Source organism: Macaca thibetana, chromosome 1 (assembly GCF_024542745.1).
Source record: "Macaca thibetana thibetana isolate TM-01 chromosome 1, ASM2454274v1, whole genome shotgun sequence".
NCBI lineage: Eukaryota > Metazoa > Chordata > Mammalia > Primates > Cercopithecidae > Macaca > Macaca thibetana.
Window position 1 is genome coordinate 38782630 of NC_065578.1, and position 18915 is coordinate 38801544.

General features: G+C 41.2%; 4 protein-coding genes and 1 non-coding gene across 5 annotated transcripts in view; 3 read left to right on the forward strand and 2 right to left on the reverse strand.

Moving 5' to 3' along the window:
* Nucleotides 1-18915, forward strand: part of PPIE (peptidylprolyl isomerase E) — a 248219-nt gene that overhangs the window by 206867 nt on the left and 22437 nt on the right. The window lies entirely within an intron of this gene.
* NT5C1A (5'-nucleotidase, cytosolic IA) overlaps nucleotides 1-18915 on the reverse strand; it is a 569993-nt gene that overhangs the window by 63926 nt on the left and 487152 nt on the right. The window lies entirely within an intron of this gene.
* CAP1 (cyclase associated actin cytoskeleton regulatory protein 1) overlaps nucleotides 1-18915 on the forward strand; it is a 381786-nt gene that overhangs the window by 32110 nt on the left and 330761 nt on the right. The gene's annotated exons all lie outside the window — the stretch shown is intronic.
* Nucleotides 4284-5528, forward strand: LOC126944068 (coiled-coil domain-containing protein 25-like). Its single transcript, XM_050773711.1, is given in 4 exon segments — nucleotides 4284-4398; nucleotides 4401-4427; nucleotides 4430-4873; nucleotides 5464-5528. Coding segments are annotated over 4 exon segments (651 nt in total).
* On the reverse strand, nucleotides 10217-10278 carry LOC126945001 (U7 small nuclear RNA). Its single transcript, XR_007722268.1, has one exon. It is a non-coding gene; the product is annotated as a U7 small nuclear RNA (small nuclear RNA).

The window sequence follows — 18915 nt, forward strand, 5'->3', positions numbered from 1 at the left end:
AAGGAACTGGTTTCTTTCTTTGGTCTTCCTGAACTTGTGAGCATCACCTAGCAACACTTCCTCACCTGGGCCACAGTGAGGTAGGAGGCAGGACTCAACTCCAGAGGTGGGGCTCAGACACTGGACCAGATTGAGGACTAGCTAAAACAGGGTAGGGGTGGAAGCCAATTTCCAATCAAATAAGCCCACCATGTACCATGTCAATTTATCACAGTTATGGCAACGCCAAGGAGTTACTACCTCTTTCCATGGCAATGACCCAGTGACCCAAAATTACTATGCCTTCCCTAGATATTTCTGTGCAAACTGCCCCTTGATCTGCATGCAGTTAAAAGTGGGTATAAATATGACTGCAAAACTGCGCTGAGCTGCTACTCTCCACCTCCAGGGTAACGTTGCTCAGGAGCAGTCACAGAATTGTAACATTGTAACACCACTAGAGCCATAACAATGCTTCCTCAATAAAGCTGTTTTCTTCTACCTCTGGCTTACCCTTGAATTCTTTCCTGGGCAAAGCCAAGAACTCTCCCGGGCTAAGCTCCACTTTGGGGCTCTCTTGCCTTGCATCAGCTGCAGTTCCTTCCTGTGGAGGTTGTTGAATCCAGTTTGCAATTTTCCCAACATTTGCAGAGCAGCCTTAATGTGCTTCATTCAGAAACTCCAGCAACAGCTGAGTGGCACCTCTTGCTCAGAGATCTGAGGTGCAGCTCTGCAGGGCCTCGGCTAAGCTTGTTTGTTTGTTTCTTTGTTTTGAGACGGAGTCTCGCTCTGTAGCCCAGGCTGGAGTACAGTGATATGATCTCGGCTCACTGCAACCTCCGCCTCCTGGGTTCAAGCAGTTCTCCTGCCTCAACCTCCTGAGTAGCTGGGATTGCAGGTGTGCGCCACCATGCCTGGCTAATTTTTGTATTTTTTAGTAGAGACAGGATTTCACCATATTGGCCAGGCTGGTCCCGAACTCCTGACCTTGTGATCCGCCTGCCTTGGCCTACCAAAGTGCTGGGATTACAGGCATGAGCCACTGCACCAGGCTGACAACGATTCTTTATATTAAATTTTCTCTGCTCAAATAACTGCTGTGGTTTCTGTCTTCTGATTAGACCCTTCCTGATACAAACACCTTAGTATCCTTTGGATGGAGAATTGTGTCTGATATAATAGATGCTATAAACGATGTTTGTTGAATTAATGACAGTAACATTTAGTGAGTTCTTGCCACCTCAGGCTTTGTTCTACATGTGTCATCTCATTTCATCATTGAAGCAATCTTATGAGATAGGAACTATTTTCCCTAATAAAAGACAAAATAAATACTGATATGTAGTGAGTATTAAACTGAATGTACTGCTAGGTAAGGCAGAGGAAGCCTGATCCAATGCAAATTTAGGCCATGCAGCACTGGGTCTTCAGATCAAATGTTAAAGAATAACTCAGGACAATTAGCTAAAGCATTGAGAGTTTCCCTTTTTTTGACAGTATTTTATTTTATTTTATATTTTTGTGGGTACATAGTAGATGTATATATTTATGGGATACATGAGATATTTTGATACAGGCGTGCAATGTGTAATAATTAGATCATGGTAAATGGGGTCAAGCATTTATCATTTGTGTTACAAACAATCCAGTTATACTTTTTTTTTTTTCTTTTTTGAGATGGAGTTTCACTCTTGTCACCCAGGCTGGAGTGCAATGGCGTGTTCTAGGCTCACTGCAACCTCTGCCTCCCAGGTTCAAGCTATTCTCCTACCTCAGCCTCCTGAGTAGCTGGCACTACAGGCACGTGCCACCACGCCTGGATAATTTTTTTTGTATTTTTAGTAGAGACGGGGTTTCACCATGTTGGCTAGGCTGGTCTTGAACTCCTGACCTCAGGTGATCCACCCGCCTTGGCCTCCCAAAGTGCTGGGATTACAGGCGTGAGCCACTGCACCCAGCCTAATTATACTCTTTTAGTTATTTTTAAATGTACAATTAAAGTATTATTGACTATAGTCCCCCTGTTGTGCTATCAAATACTAGATCTTTTTTTTTTTTTTTTTTTTTTTTTTTTTTTGAGACGGAGTCTCGCTCTGTCGCCCGGGCTGGAGTGCAGTGGCGCGATCTCGGCTCACTGCAAGCTCCGCCTCCCGGGTTGACGCCATTCTCCTGCCTCAGCCTCCCGAGTAGCTGGGACTACAGGCGCCCGCCGCCTCGCCCGGCTAATTTTTTGCATTTTTAGTAGAGACGGGGTTTCACCGTGTTAGCCAGGATGGTCTCGATCTTCTGACCTCGTGATCCGCCCGCCTCGGCCTCCCAAAGTGCTGGGATTACAGGCGTGAGCCACCGCGCCCGGCCTACTAGATCTTATTCATTCTTTCTAACTACTTTTGTACCCAAGAAGCTTCCCCATTTCCTCTCCCCACCCTCTCCACTACCTTTTGCAGCCTCTGCTAATCATCCTTCTACTCTCTATCACCATGAGTTCGATTGTTTTAATTTTAGTTCCCACAAATGAGTGAAAACATGTGAAGTTTGTCTTTCTGTGCCTGGCTTATGCCACTAACATAATAACCTCCAGTTCCATCTGTGTTGTTGTAAATGACAGAATCTCATTCTTTTTTATGGCTAAATAGTACTCAATTGTGTATATGTTCTACTTTTTTTTTATCCATTTGTCTGTTGATGGACACAGAAGTTGTTTCCAAATCTTGGCTATTATGAATAGTGCTACAATAAACATGGGAGTGCAGATACCTCTTTGAAATACTGATTTCCTTTCTTTTGGGTATATTCCCATCAGTGGGATTGCTGGGTCATGTGGTAGCTCTATTTAGATTTTTGAGGAACCTCCAAACTGTTCTCCATAGTGGTTGTGCTAATTTACATTCCCACCAACAGTGTAGGAGGGTTCCCCATTTCTGCACATCCTCACCAGCATTCGTTATTGCCTGACTTTTGGATAAAAGCCATTTTAATTAACTGGAGAGAGAGGATATCTCATTGTAGTTTTGATTTGCATTTTTCTGATAATCAGTGATGTTGACTACTCTTTCATATAAGCATTAAAGGTTTACTCTTAGGTGAGTAATATACAAGGAAGAGCAGGTCTCATGAAGACTGACACCCAGTCCAAAGACAAGGGTGGGCTTACAAGGGCAAAAGTCACACAGTTTCATAAGGAGAGGTGATTGGTTTCAATGGTTTAAATAAGTCTTTAGCTTGTCCTCTCGGGATTGTTTGGCTGTAATGGAACTGAGCCCCAGTTCCATTTGTGCTTTTTGGAAACTTTATGGACCCAGTAAATCCACGAAGTTGAATCCAAGTGAACAGTTGAAGCACAAATCACAAACACAGAAAGTTCCTCATCAGGTTAGGGGTTTGTTTTTCTTTGTTTGTTTGTTATGGGTTTTTTTCTGATTCTGATCAATTTTCCCAGAAGCATTTGCTTTGCTTCCTTCTTCTGGGACCCTAACTGATTGATTTTTGCATTTTATTACTCATCCAGGCTCAGAGCCAAGCAGGGTGTAAGTTCATCTACACATGCTCAAGGCTTAGCAAGAATTTCCTTTATCATCTCACTTTGACAGGTGGACCTGTGTCACAGAGGAATTAAGTAACCTTCCCATGGTCACACAGCTGGTAAGTCATAGAGCCAGACTTTGGCAGGTGTGGTAGGTAATTTATTTTTCATGTGAGTCAATTTCTTGCTGCCATTCTAACCTTTAGGTACCCATATGGGCCAATCCTTCCTAGTCAAGCAGGTTGACTTCAGAATTAGTGCATTTAACCACTTTGCTGGACTGCTTCAAGGGGAAAAAGAGATTGAGAGGGGAAAGGAGGGAAGAAGAGAAAAGGGAGGTGTTCCTCTGTGTGTATTAAGAGCATGTACTGGCTGGGCGCGGTGGCTCAAGCCTGTAATCCCAGCACTTTGGGAGGCCGAGACGGGCGGATCACGAGGTCAGGAGATCGAGACCATCCCGGCTAACACGGTGAAACTCCGTCTCTACTAAAAAATACAAAAAACTAGCCGGGCGCGGTGGCGGGCGCCTGTAGTCCCAGCTACTTGGGAGGCTGAGGCAGGAGAATGGTGTAAACCCGGGAGGCGGAGCTTGCAGTGAGCTGAGATCCAGCCACTGCACCCCAGCCTGGGCGACAGAGCAAGACTCCGTCTCAAAAAAAAAAAAAAAAAAAAAAAAAAGGGTATGTACTTCAGTGGCAAGTAGATGTAGGTTAAAATCCCAGATCTGGGTGAATTGAGCGCTGCTGCTGGGTGGTGGAGTCACCACATCACCACCGAGAACATGGTGTTCTACTTCACCAGCAGCAGTGTTAATTCATTTCCCTACGGTATTTACATAGGAAAGGATAAATATGAAAATGAAGATCTGATCAAGCATGGCTGGCCTGAAGATATCTGGGAGATAATATTGAAGACATTTCAAAGGAAGTGCCCACCTTGTGGAGGCCAGTAGCATTCAAGGCTGCAAGATGAACCACGTTAATGTGGTATATACGCCACGGTCTAACCTGAAGAAAACAGCTGACATGGATGTGGGACAGATAGGTTTTCACAGGCAGAAGGATGTAAAAATTGTGATAGGAGAGAAGAAAGTAAATGAGATCCTGAACCAATTAGAAAAGACCAAAGTGGAGTGGTTCCCAGACCTAGCAGCAGAGAAAGAATGCAGAGATCGTGAAGAGAGGAGTGAGAAAAAAGCCCAAATTCAGGAAATGAAAAGGAGAGTAAAAGAAGAAATGAAGAAGAGGGAAATGGTTGAACTTAGGAGCTATTTGCCACTAATGAAAGTTGAAAATATGTCTTTAAATCAGGATGGCAATGATTCAGATGAATCCATGTTAAAGGAGAACAGGACCTTTGAAAGATGTGAATGTAGAGACAATTGCAGATCTTTTGGTTTCATCTGTGTTCTGAAGTGTGAAATACAACCAAAATTCTACCTTCATCCTACCCAGAAATTATTGATTTTGGAGTTTTAAAAAAATTGTGCCTTTTTTACTGACAGAAAAGGATCAGCTATGTATAAAATAGTTGAACTTGACAGCATACAACTTAAAGCGGAAATGTTTTTGCCAGAGCGTGTCTTGGTACCTTGTGAAAGCTGGCTGCCCTTGTTCTTGAGATTGACTTTAAAATGAACCAACTCTGAAAAGTACTTCTGTTGCTGTGGTCTATCCCTGAAAACAGATGTCTTGAAACACTTTTCATATTCTTAAAATAATCTTCACTTTTGTTAAGAAGAACATGTTGGTGGATAATTATGCTAATGTTTCCCTGTCCCTGATTTCCTGATTAGAAAAAAGGACGTATGGGTTTTGAAAAAGAGATTTTCAGAAGATTGTTAGCTTCAGTATTCACGTTCCATCATGTCATCTGGGTCTGTTAGTGTAGCGACCCTCAGCGCAGTCTGTCCCAGCTTTTACGTCCTTGCTTCCGCTGAGCAGGGGCCTCCTCCATCTTAGTATCATCATATTTAAAGAAATTGATGATGTTCATCAAGGTGGGGCCTGTGGCGGTTGTTGCCTGAGCACCAAGTAACCCAAGTCACCTATGCAACAACTTCTGGGCTCTAGAGTAATTTCCTAGCATTGAGGGTAAAATAGGATGGAGTGCTCCATTGATCATTTGGGAGATGTAGGTTACGTGATTTGTGCCTTGGGATGCAGCATGAAACAGAAGTCCATATTGCAGTTATGATTTTAGAAGGAAATAAGCGTTTCACTAGCCAGCCAAGAAATTATTTTCTTTACTTTGAAATCATATTTGAGTTGTAGCCCCAGAGTTCAATTTCTCATTGTAGATTCAGTAACTTACTATATAACATTACTTGTCACTTGAACCACTCACTATCTGTTGTGATTCTGAGCAGAAGATGTCTTTTGATTACAGTATGTAAGGCAACCCCTGCAGAAGGAGACAAAACAAGGAGAAAGAGAACAAAGCCTGCAGGACCAGAGGCCTACAGATGGACATTTTACTCACACCCACAGCAGCAAGAATGACCTCCTGCAGCAGATATTCCACCTGTAATATCGCGGGAACTGTGGGCAAAACCAAAGGGCTAGTGTTTCCATTTATTCCATGTTGGTATATGGGGTTGAACTGGAAAATTCCCTGAGGCATAATTCATTGGCCAAGTTTGGAGAGGGTGTAGAAGATGACTTTAGAGATGAGTGGTTTTGTGTACGTGTCTAATGATATTCAGCCTGACGTTCTGCAATTTTAAAAGTTATAATAAAGTATCATTTTTCATCTGGAAATCCCAGATCTGCTTTTTGCTATTTACAAGTTATGTGAACTAAGCAAATTACTTAGATTTTCTAAGGCTCAGTTCCTTCATCTGTAAAATGGAAAAAAAAAAAAAAGTAAATAACCTAAAAGGGCACTCAGTTTAATTTATTCTAGATGGTTTTTTAAACAGCATACCAATTTATGATCCACGACTGCCCCCTAGAGGTAAAATTAAAATACTGCCCCATAATTATGCTAAGTATAATCTCTGAAAGAAGGTGCAGGCTACAGCTGTGATTATAGGTTCAAGTTGACAACAAGACTCATGAGACAGAAATAAATTGTAACCTAGAATACAAGGCAGAAGATATGGCAGATGCTGCATCTTCATCTCACCAGGTGTCCCAGCAGCTACCCAAGTACACATGTCCCGTTGTCATTCATCCACAGGGCACTTACAGCTGCCATGGGTGAGCCAAGGTGTGCAGCGATCACTTTGACTCATAGAACCTAAAGCCTTAGCCACACGCAGTGGCTTACACCTGTAATCCCAGCACTTTGGGAGGCTGAGGCAGGAGGATCTCTTGTGCCTAGTCTGAGACCAGCCTGGGTCTCAGGCAAGGCCCTGTCTCTTTAAATAAATAAATAAATAAATAACCTGAAGCCTCTATTTCCCACCAATATTTCCTACCGTTCCCAGTTGCATAAGCAACCGTACGCTCACTGACAATGCCTCCAGACCCATGCGCAGTTCCACACAATTGTGTAGTCAGCATACGAAACATCGCCTGTTTATGTTAACTCTGCAGTTTCCAAGGAAACAGTATTGTGGAAGACCAAGGTCAGTGTCAGGCAGGCTTGCATCAGCCCCAGCTTGATATTAATTTTCCCTTTACTCACAGAAGCATAATTTAACATTAGGAAATCTTTCCCTGTGATTTGCCAATTAACTGATAAAGGAAAAAAATCATACAATCCTCTCAAAAATGCAAAAAAAAATCATTCAACATAACTAAATGTGGATTCATAATTTAAAAAAAAAAAAACCCTTAACAAATTAGGAATAGAAGGGAATTTTTTCAACCTGTTAAAGCGTATCTACCCCCAAACATAAACTTTATGCTTGAAAGTTTGGAAGCATTTCCATTAAATCAGGAACAAGATTGCTATCAGCACTACTATTCACTATTATGCTGGAGCTCTTAGCCAGTGTAATAAGATAAATAAATAAGACGTGTTAGCATAGAAAAAGAGAACACTATCCGTATTTGCAGGTGATATTACCGTCAATGAGAAAATCCAAGAGAACATAGAGAAAAACTATTTAAACTAATAAGAGAGTATTAGGCATAAAAGATACCTTTCCCAGGGTTGATAACAACTCTAAGGCATCCAGGAATATATCTCACAAAGGATGTACTTGATCTTCATAGAGGACAATACAAAATGTTTTTAAATATATAAAAAGAGGCCGGGCGCGGTGGCTCAAGCCTGTAATCCCAGCACTTTGGGAGGCCGAGATGGGCGGATCACGAGGTCAGGAGATCGAGACCATCCTGGCTAACACGGTGAAACCCCGTCTCTACTAAAAAGTACAAAAAACTAGCCGGGCGAGGTGGCGGGTGCCTGTAGTCCCAGCTACTTGGGAGGCTGAGGCAGGAGAATGGCGTAAACCTGGGAGGCGGAGCTTACAGTGAGCTGAGATCTGGCCACTGCACTCTAGCCTGGGCGACAGAGCGAGACTCCGTCTCAAAAAAAAAAAAAAAAAAAAAAATATATATATATATATATATATATAAAAGAATATAAATAAAGGAATAAATGGAGCGATATTGATGGGAATACTTGCTATTATAAAGGTATCACCTCTCTCCCAAAATAAACCTACAAATTAAATTCATTCCAATACAAACTCAGCAGGATTTCTTGTTGTAACTGGATTATAGATCCTAAAGTTCATATGAAAGAGTAAATTGAACATGCAAGATACTTCTGAAAGAAGAATAAAATGACAGATATAACGATTGAATGTTAAACTACAGAAATTAAATAGAGTTAATTCGGACCAGCCTAAAGAGATAGAGAGCCCAGATACCGTCCAAACACATTGGTCTTTTAATCACCTACAAAGCCTCACGTGATCTGACCTCATCTCTCCAGCCACTTGCCTCAGCTCACTCCACTTCAGCCACTTTGGCCTTGTTGTTCCTTGAACTTGCTAGGCCAGAACAGTGTGGGCTCTTGGCACTGACTTTTCCCTCTGTCTGGAATATTGTTTGTACAGGTAATTCCCTTACCTCGTTCTGGTCTGCATTTCCATATAACCTTCTCAATGAGACCCACCCTGACTTCTCTGTTTCGAATTATCACTCATGTCCCTAACTCAGATCCCTCTTGCCCCTCCTCTACTTTTTCTCCACTCCTCACAGGACTTATCACCTTCTAATACCCTGAATAATTTACTTATTGTGCTCATTTTTTAAAAACATCCATCTGCCCCTGCTAGAATGTAAGCCCCACAAGGGTAGAGGTCTCTGTTTTGTTAGATCTCAAGTACTTTAACAGTTCCTGGCATATAATAGGCACTCAGTAAATACCAGTGGAATAAATCAATGGAACAAGGGCATTTCCAGTAGTAATAAATGCTATAAAGCAAATAACACAGAGGCACGTGACAGAATAACTGGGGCAGGCTTCTATAAATTGATTAATCAGGGAAGAACTCTCTGACTGGGTGACTTGTAGTGATAGGCTGGTAAATATTTAGCAACTGACTCTAAAACAAAAGCCCTGATTTATAGCTTTTGCCTATTTCCGTGGTGTAAATATTCCCACCATGGTCAATTCGAAGTTACTAGCGTAACATCACTGAATAGGGGGTTGGAAAGAGATGCACACACCTGACTCTCATAAGCCAATGCAAGCCAGCTCCAACACACCACTGCACTTGTATGGAATGGGAAAGCTCCATACAGGATTCCTGAGTGAATCACTAGAATGTAAACACCTAGGATTACAGGTATGAGCCACCACGCCCAGCCTATTATTATTATTCATTTTATTTCATGATTTTACTGGAAATGATTTTGTCATATGAAAAAGAGGGACAGGATAGGATTTCCTGTATCCCCAGCACCTGGAATATTTCCTGGTGAATTACACTTGCTTAGTAAATACTTCTTGAATGAGTGAATACATACATAAGTGTAGGAATTTCTTCATTCCCTTTTACCCAAGTGAGTACCTAGCTTATTTGCCACCTGGAATGGATAACTTTTTTACTGTCCCTCTTTTTCATATGACAAAATCATTTCCAGTAAAATCATGAAATAAAATGAATAATAACAATAATAATAATAGGCTGGGCGTGGTGGTCATACCTGTAATCCCAGCACTTTGGGAGGTCAAGGCGGGTGGATCACCTGAGGTCAGGGATTCAAGACCAACCTGGCCAACATGGTGAAACCCTGTCTCTACTAAAAATACAAAAATTAGCTGGGTGTCGTGGCGGGTGCCTATAATCCCAGCTACTCGGGAGGCAGAGGCAGGAGAATCGCTTGAACCCTGGAGGCAGAGGCTGCAGTGAGCCGAGATTGTGCCATTGCACTCCAGCCTGGGCGACAAGAGCGAAACTCCATCTCAAAAAAATAATAATAATAGTAATAGTAAGTCCCAGAAATTAAAAAGCAGAGAGTAAGAACTTTTGTCTAAATAAATAAATAAATAAATGCCAATATAAATGAATATTATAATACAAAAAGGAAAAGAGTAGTTAATGAATAATTTTAATTACATTAATGTGTTTTTTTTGAAAAAAGGAAAAAACCTTATACTCATTTTGTTCCGTCATGGTAATTAATATTACAATTATTATTTTTGAGCCTTAACTTCTGCAAATTTGTCAATGACTGTGTCTAAATTTATCTTTTTTGCATCCTTATGTTCAATAGACAGTATAGACAGATTTTTCTTTTCCTTTTTGTGGGGGATTTTCTAGTAAAAAATGGAAAATCTGCTAGACAAATTCTTAAAAAGCTATAACACATAAGTTTTTCTATCTTCACTCAGAGTTGATTGAAAAACCCATTTTATTAATTTCAAATCTAAAAAGATTCTTTCACATGAAGCAACATACACACAAATACTTAGGAAAAGTCTTAAGCCTAGGACAAATTTGTCAAAGATTCATAAAAATCCCATCTCACAAATTCCAGAGATTAAAATTCTGTCCATGTATTTATTCATTGGAACTTATTCAAGTAACTTTCAAATGTCTCCTCAGTCAAAAAAATTCCATTAAAATATATTTACCAGAAAATTTATCAAGTATTTATGTTATATTTGTTTCAAATAAAAGGGTTTCACTTCTGCAAAAATCAGAAATTTGCTAAATCATGATGAACATTAGCATTATTAGATCCATTTATTTAGAATGAGTGTCCAGTCCTCTGTGAAAACAATTTAATCATACAAACATTATCATTTTTATTTCTTCTGGTAGTGTAAGACCGACATCTTTTTTTATTATTATTTTTGAGACAGAGTCTCACTCTGTTGCCCAGGCTGGAGTGCAGTGGCATGATCTCAGCTCACTGCAACCTCTGCCTCCTGGGTTCAAGTGATTCTCCCACTTCAGGCTGCTGAGTAGCTGGTACTACAGGTGTGCGCCACCATGCCTCGCTAATTTTTGTATTTTCAGTAGAGATGGGATTTCACCATGTTGGCTGGCTGTTCTTGAACTCCTGGCCTCAAGTGATCCATCCACCTTGGCCTCCCATGGTGCTGGGATTACAGGCGTGAGCAGCATCTTTTGTCGTTTCTCTCAGTATTCCTCTTTGGACTTCTTTTTTCTACGCAAATATCCATTTCCTTGCATTTTGTTGTTCCATAATTAATGCCCGCCTCCATAATTTTGTATAGCAGTTGAAAGTGATTAATTTTTAAATAGCTTTATTGAGTTGTAATTTACCTATCATGAAGAGCATCCTTTGTAAATGTATAATTCAATGATCTTTAGTAACTCTATAAATCACAATCCAGCTTTAGAACATTTTCATCATCTCAAAAAGTTTACTTGTTCCCATTTGTAGTCAATCCCTGCTCCCACCTCCAGCCCCAGGCAACTATTGATCTGCTTTCACTGTCTATAGATTTGACTCTTTTTGGAAATTTTATAAAAATGGAATCACACAATATGTCATCTTTTGTGATAGCTTCTTTTACTCAGCAACGTGTTTTTGAAGTGCAGCCATGTTGTAGCATGCCCTTTTTAAATTGCTGAATGGCATTCCATTATGTGGATATTTTCTTTATGCACTCACCACTTGATGGAGATTGCATTATTATCACATTTTAGCTATTTATGAACAATTGTGCTATGAACATTTCATGGACAAGTCTTTGTGTGGACATATATTTTTATCTCTCTTGGGTAGATATCTAGGAGAGGAATTGCTGGGTCATAGTTAGAGTTTAAATTTTAGTAGGTGCCAAACTCTTTTCAAAGTAGTTGTGCCATTTTATATTCCCATCAGCAGTGTATTTTCTTTTTTTGCTGAAGTGCAGTGGCAGGATCATGGCTCACTGCAGCCTCACTCTCCTGGACTTAATCGATCCTCCCATCTCAGCCTCCCAAGGAGCTGGGACCACAGAGCACGTGCCACCACGCCCGACTAATTTGTGTGTGCGTGTGTGTGTGTGCGCGTGTGTGTTTTGTAGGGACATGTCTCTAATTTGTGTGTGCATGTGTGTGTGTGCGCGCATGTGTGTTTTGTAGGGACATGTCTTGCTATGTTGCCCAGGCTGGTCTCAAACAGTTGGGCTCAAGTAATGCACCTGCCTTGACCTCCCAAAGTACTAGGACTACAGATGTGAGTAGCATATCCATTTTCGTTTTAATATGCATATACCAAATGACTAAAGACGTTGAGCATCTTTTCATTTACTCATCAATTCTTTGTCTCTTCATCTCTCCTCTGGTGAAATGTCTACTCAAATTTTTTGACCGTTTTTATTTTTATTTTTATTTTTTTATTTATTTTTGAAATGGAGTCTTGCTCTGTCGCCCAAGCTGGAGTGCAGTGGTGTAATCTTGGTTCACTGTAACCTCCGCCTCCCGGGTTCAAGCAATTCTCCTGCCTCAGCTTCCCAAGTAGCTGGGATTACTGGCGCCCACAAGGACGCCCAGCTAATTTTTGTGTTTTTAGTAGAGATGGGATTTCACCATGTTGTCCAGGCTGGTCTCAAACTCCTGACCTCAGGTCAGCTGCCCACCTTGGCCTCCCAAAGTGCTGAGATTACAAGCGTGAGTCACTGTGCCCAGCCACCCATTTTTAAATCAGACAATTTGTCTTCTTATTACTGAGTTGTAGGAGTACTTTTTATACTTATCTCTAGTAATATTTCTTATCTTAAAGCCTATTTTGTCTGATATTAATACAGCCAATTTAGCTCTCTTAGGGTTCCTGTTCATATGATATATCTTTTATTATCCTTTTACTTTCAACCTACTTTTGTCTTTGAATTTGACATGTGTCTCTGATAGACAATATATAATTAAATCCTGCTTTTTAAAACATTTAGTCTGACAGTCTGTTTTTTCTGTCTAGCCTATTCACATTTAATGTATTTATTGGTATGACTGGATTTATGACTGCCATTTTTCTATTTGTTTTGTATATTTATCCTGTCCTGTTTCTCTGCCCTTCCTTGACTGCCTTCTTTTGTGTTAAATTTTTTTAAGTGTACTGTTTTAATGTATCTATTGATTTTTTTTTTTTTTGAGACAGTGTCTCACTTTGTTGCCCAGGCTGGAGTGCTGTGGCACAATCTTGGCTCACTGCAACCTCTGCCTCCCAGGTTCAAGTGATTCTCATGCCTTAGCCTTCCCTGTAGCTAAGATTACAGGTCTGCACCACAGTGCCTAGCTAATTTTTGTATTTTTAGTAGAGATGTGGTTTCTCCATGTGGAACACTCCTGTAATCCCAGCCACTCAAGAGGCTGAGGCAGGAGAATTGCTTGAACCTGGGAGGTGGAGGTTGTAGTGAGCCAAGATCACACCACTGCACTCCAGCCTGGGTGGCAGAACAAGACTCTGTCTCAAAACACACACACACACACACAAACACACAAATAACAAAAACACAGTTTGATGACAATGTGTTTAAATGTGGATTTCTTTATGTTTCTCTTACTTAGAGTTCCTTGGGTTTTTTAAATCTGTAGATGAATTTTCAAATTTGGAAAGTTTTTGTCCATTAATTCTTCAGGTATGTTTTCTTCCCTTTTCTCTTTTATATTTCTGGGACTTCCATAGACATCACGCTTTGACATAGGTTTGTATGCTTCATGATATACCACAGATCTCTGAGGTTCTATTCCTTTTCTTTCATCTTTCTCTCTCTTCCTCAGATTAGATTATTTCTATTCTACTATCTTCAGGTTCACTGATTCTTTCTTCTGACATCTCAGGTCTGCTGCTGAGTCCATTTAGTGAATTTTTCATTTGTTATTGTACTTTTTGACTTTAGAATTTCCATTTAAGTTTTGTTTATAGCTTCTAATTCTTTATTGAGATTTACTATTTGTTGAGTCTTTGACATTAAATTTTTTTATTTCTCTAAACATAGTTGCTATAAATTTTGTAACGTATTTATAATAGCTGTTTTAATGTCTTTGTTTGCTGAATACAACACCTGGTCTTGAAAAGTGTCAATTTTCTATTGATGCAGTTTTTTCTGAGAATGAGTCACATCTTCCGTTTCTTTGCATGTCTCATTATTTTTGTCGAACACTGGATTTTAAAATAATATGCCGTAGTGACTCCAGATTCTGATTTTTCCCCTGAGGGCTGTTTTATTGCTGGTTAGTTTTTTGTTTCGTTTTAAAACAGGGTCTCCTCTGTCTGCCAGGCTGGAGTGCACTGGCAGAATCACTACTCACTGCAGCCTTCACCCCCGACCCCTAGGCTTCAAACAATCCTCCCATCTCAGCCTCCTGAAAACCTGGGACTATAGGTGCATGCCATCATGCCTGACTAATTTAATTACGTTTTGTAAAGATGGGGTCCCACTGACGCGGAAAAAGTTCCCTTGTGCCCCTTCACAGCGCGTGTGATGGGGGTGTGGCTCACATCTTCAATGCCCCGCTGTCCAAACCTCTAGAGGAGCATACAGATGGGGAGGCTGCGGGGATCTGACCCCACAGCAGTGTCTAGGGGTGAATGTTTACAGCTGAAGCCCCAGTGAGCACGTGTTACAGGGTGCTCTTTTAGTTAGCCGTCTATAGGTGGCCTATGTTAACCAGTTCAATCAGACCCTCTACCTTGTCGAAAGGACAGAGGGCTTTCCGTATACTGGGGTTCTTGCCTTGGTGTACCGGAAGAATCGGATCACACGTGGGCTTGGAGAATGAGTGCAAGGTTTTATTGCGTGGAACTAGCTCTCAGCAGATGGGGGAGCCAGACGAGAGATGGTTTTCCCCTGGAGCCGGGCATTCAGCGACCCAGACTCTCCTCTCACTGCCCCAGCCACACTCTGCATTGCTCTGTCAAGGGACTGCCGGCGTGCCGGTCCCTGTCGGTGCAGCCCTCTTGACATCCAGCCACCCGTGTGTTCCTCCGCTCATGTGCCCCTCTCTACCTTCAGCTGCCTCTGTGTTCTTCCACCGATCTGCTCCTCTCCATGTGCAGCAGCCTGTGTGTCTACCAGCTAGGGTCTTAGGGCTTTTATAGGCACAGGATGGGGGCGTGGCAGGTCAGGGTGGTCTTCGGAAATGCAGCATTTTGGCAGGAAAACAAAAATGCTTGTCCTCATCCAGGGCCATGGGAGTGGAGCCCTAGCCAGGGACCACATCCTCCTCTACCCAGCACTTCCCTCCCCTCATTCTGTATCATTTAAAAGTGACTATGCTCGGGCAAGGCGCGGTGGCTCACCCCTGTGATCCCAGCACTTTGGGAGGCTGAGGCGGGTGGATCACGAGGTCAGGAGTTTGAGACCAGCCTGGCCAACATGGTGAAACCCCATCTCTACTAAAAATGCAAAAACTTAGCTGGGCGTGGTAACACGCGCCTGTAATCCCAGCTACTCAGGAGGCTGAGGCAGGAGAATTGCTTCAACCCAGGAGGCAGAGGTTGCTGTGAGCAGAGATGGTGCCATTGTACTCCAGCCTGGGCGACAGAGCAAGACTCTGTCTCATAAATAAATGAATAAATAAATGGGACTATGCTCTTCCTTTACCAGCATTTCCGTATTACCACTATGTTGCCCAGGCTGGTCTCAAACTTTTGGGCTCAAGTGATCCTCCCACCTCAGCCTCCTTACGTGCTGGGATTATAGGCACGAGCCACCATACCTGGCTGATTTTGTTTGCTTGTTTATTATTTGTTTTGCCTTCTAGAAACTTACCTAGATTAAATTTGCAGAATCGTCTCTCTTTGTGGTGTTTTAGAGCTGTGTGTCTCAAGTATTTTTTGTTTGTTTCCAATTCTTCTTATTTTTTAAAATCTTGGTTTCCTAGGGGGCTCCCTTGTGTCTGAATATCTTAGTGGTAAACCAATGATTAGTCAGAGGTTTTACTCTAACACTTTGTGCCAGCAAGCCTTCCACTCTTTGCCTATAAATCTGTGTGTGCGTTGAGGAGTGCATTCAAAGTTTGAGCACTTCCCAAGTTTTCCCCAGGTTTTCCTTTCCAATGGGCTTTCCTGGTACTTCCTTTGTGTGGATAGTCTTCAGTCTGCCAGGAATATGTGCAGAGGTAGAGCCCTTTTGGGCCTTGCCTGTACGTGCGTGCTGCAGCCTTCCAACCAGCCAGGGATGTGGGGAGAGCTCATCCAGTCCCTCTTCAGTTTTCTTGTTTCCAGGATCTCCTTGTTAAATTTCTGGCTTGGCTGCCAAGTGGGACTGCAACCTCGGGCTAGCAGAGCTGTGGGCTTTCCCAGTTCAATTCCCACTGAGCTTGATATTCTTACTGAGAATATTACTTGGCATATGTTTTTCGTTCTCTTTTCTAAATCAAGTTAGCCCTTTCCAGCATCAGCAAAGCTGCTGTTTTTCACAACCAGCTCTGCCCTGGTAGCATGGCTGTGCCATCTGCACTGGACAGGGAGTGGAGAGATGAGAGTACCAGGCAAGAGCACCACAGATTGCCACCATTCTTACCTGAAGTTCAGCAGTTTTTCATGAATAACCATTTCTCAACTTGTGTGCGTTGTCAATTTCTAGGGCCCTGAGATGTCTGTCTTTGACAATTCTGTCCAGTTTTATAGTTGTTTTTCATGACAGAGTTTGTGAACTCTTCATTCCACCATCACCAGAAGTCCTGCCCAATCGACGATTCTTTTTATTATGGCAAAATACACACAACACAAAACTTGCCATTGTAACCATTTTAAAGTGTGCAATTCAGTGGCATTTGGTACTTTCGCAATGTTGTGCAACCCTCATCCCTATCTAGTTCTGGAACCGACCCATTAGTCCCATAGATAGTTTTATTGCATGAATAGGAATTGACCCTTCTGGTCTTAAGGCTTGAAACTTACATTTGTTTTATCTGAGTTTCTTCATCAGGAAATAACTTTCAGGCCTCTCAAAAAAAGTATCAAAGAATGGAAACTCACCAAATCACCGCATTCCAACAATGAGATGCCAGATCCCTCATTCATCATGTTTACTTCCTTGCCCCTCCCCAGTCTGTTTTCTTACACATCATTACATTTCTCCCCTGCTATATAAACCATTAGTTTTAGTCGGTCAGGGATATGGACTTGAGACTGAGTTCCCATCTGCTCGGCTGCAGCACCCGATTAAAGCCTTCTCCTTCATTTTCTCAGTCATTGGCTTTCTGTGTTGTGAGCATCAGGACCTAGACAGAACTCCTGGTATTTCAGTAACAGTTCCAGAACATTTTCATCCCCGGAAAAGGAAACACTGTGCCTAAGCAGTCATCGTAAATGGAATCATGTAATACGTGGCCTTTTGTATCTAGTTTCTTTTACTTAGTGTAATGTTTTCAAAGCTCATCCATGTTTTCACATGTGTCAGTGCTTCGTTTGTTTTTATGGCTGAATGACATTTCACTATATTGATATACCACATTTTAAAATCCGTTCATTTGTTGATGGATGCTTGGGTTATTTCCATCTTTTGGCTATTGTGTATGGTTCTGCTATGAACATTTGTGTACAAGTTGTTGTGTGAACATTTATTTTCTATTCTTTTAGGTATATACTTAGGTTGGAAATGCTGGGGCATATGGTAATTATGTTTAACTTTTTGAGGTACAGCCAAACTATTTTCCACAGTGGAAATTTGTACATCATTTAGCATTCTCACTAGCAATGTATAAGGGTTCCAGTTTCTCCACATCCTTGCCAACACTTGTTATTTTCAGCTTTTTAGGATAGCCAATCTAATGGATGTAAAGTGGTATCTCATTGTGGTTTTGATTTGCATTTCCCTAATGACCAATGCTGATCGTGTCATGTACTTTTTGGCCATTTGTTTATATTATTTGGAGAAATGTTAATTCAAATCCTTTGCCTGTATATTAGTAAGATTATCTTTCTATTGTTCAGTTGAAAAAGTTCTTTACGTATTCTGGATACTAGATTCTTATCAGGTATATTAGTTGCCAAAGTTTTCTTCCATTCTGTGGGTTATCTCTCCACTTTCTTAATACTGTTGTCTGATGTGTAACAGCTTTTAATTTTGATGATGTGTAATTTACCTATTTTTTTCTTTTGTTGCTGTGTTTTTGATGTCTTGTCTAGGAGACAATTACCAAATCCATGTGACAACTGTAAAGCTTACTATTTTACTGTACATTGTTTAAGGCCAAGTCCCACTGTTTGCAAATATTTTGTCTTAGAATCTTCATCTAGAACTTCACCCCAGAAAAAAGATGACTTGGAAAAGAAAAATCACATACAATCATATTCTCTTTCATTTTAAATCTATTGTTTAAATGCAATCTGTAGTAACACAAGGCTTAGAGACACAAACTATAACCACAGTGATCTTGAAGGAACTCAAGCTGTTCCGAATCAGTAAGAACTTGCCCTCCAAATAAGCACATCTAGCTCAGTCCAGGTGTCTTAGAGACCAATTGTATAGTAAGATTCCCAAATTAACTTTTATATAGAATACAGTGTTTATTAATGATAAGCAATAAAATGTGCTAACTTGATTTATATTTAAGAGCATCCACAGCAACTATTTCAACTTAGAAACAATTGAAAGATTTTTTTTCAGGAGTGTTTTGTGACTGATATTGTTTAGAGTTGCGTGAGCATGATAATAAAAAGTGACTGACTTTTTCTTTTTCTTTCTTTCTTTTTTTTTTTTTTTGACAGAGTCTCCCTCTGTCGCCCAGGCTGGAGTGCAGTGGTGCAGTCTTGGCTCACTGCAACCTCCACCTTCCAGGCTCAAATGATTCTCGAGCCTCAGCCTCCCAAGTAGCTGAGATTACAGTCATGTACCACCATGCCTGGCTAATTTTTGTATTTTTAGTAGAGACAGAGTTTCATCATGTTGGCCAGGCTGGTCTCAAACTCTTGGCTTCAAGTGATCCACCCGCCTCAGCCTCCCAAAGTGCGGGGATTACAGGCATAAGCCACTGCACTGGCTTTTTTTTCCTTTTTCCAGACAAGGTTTCACTCTGTCGCCCAGGCTGGAGTGATATGATC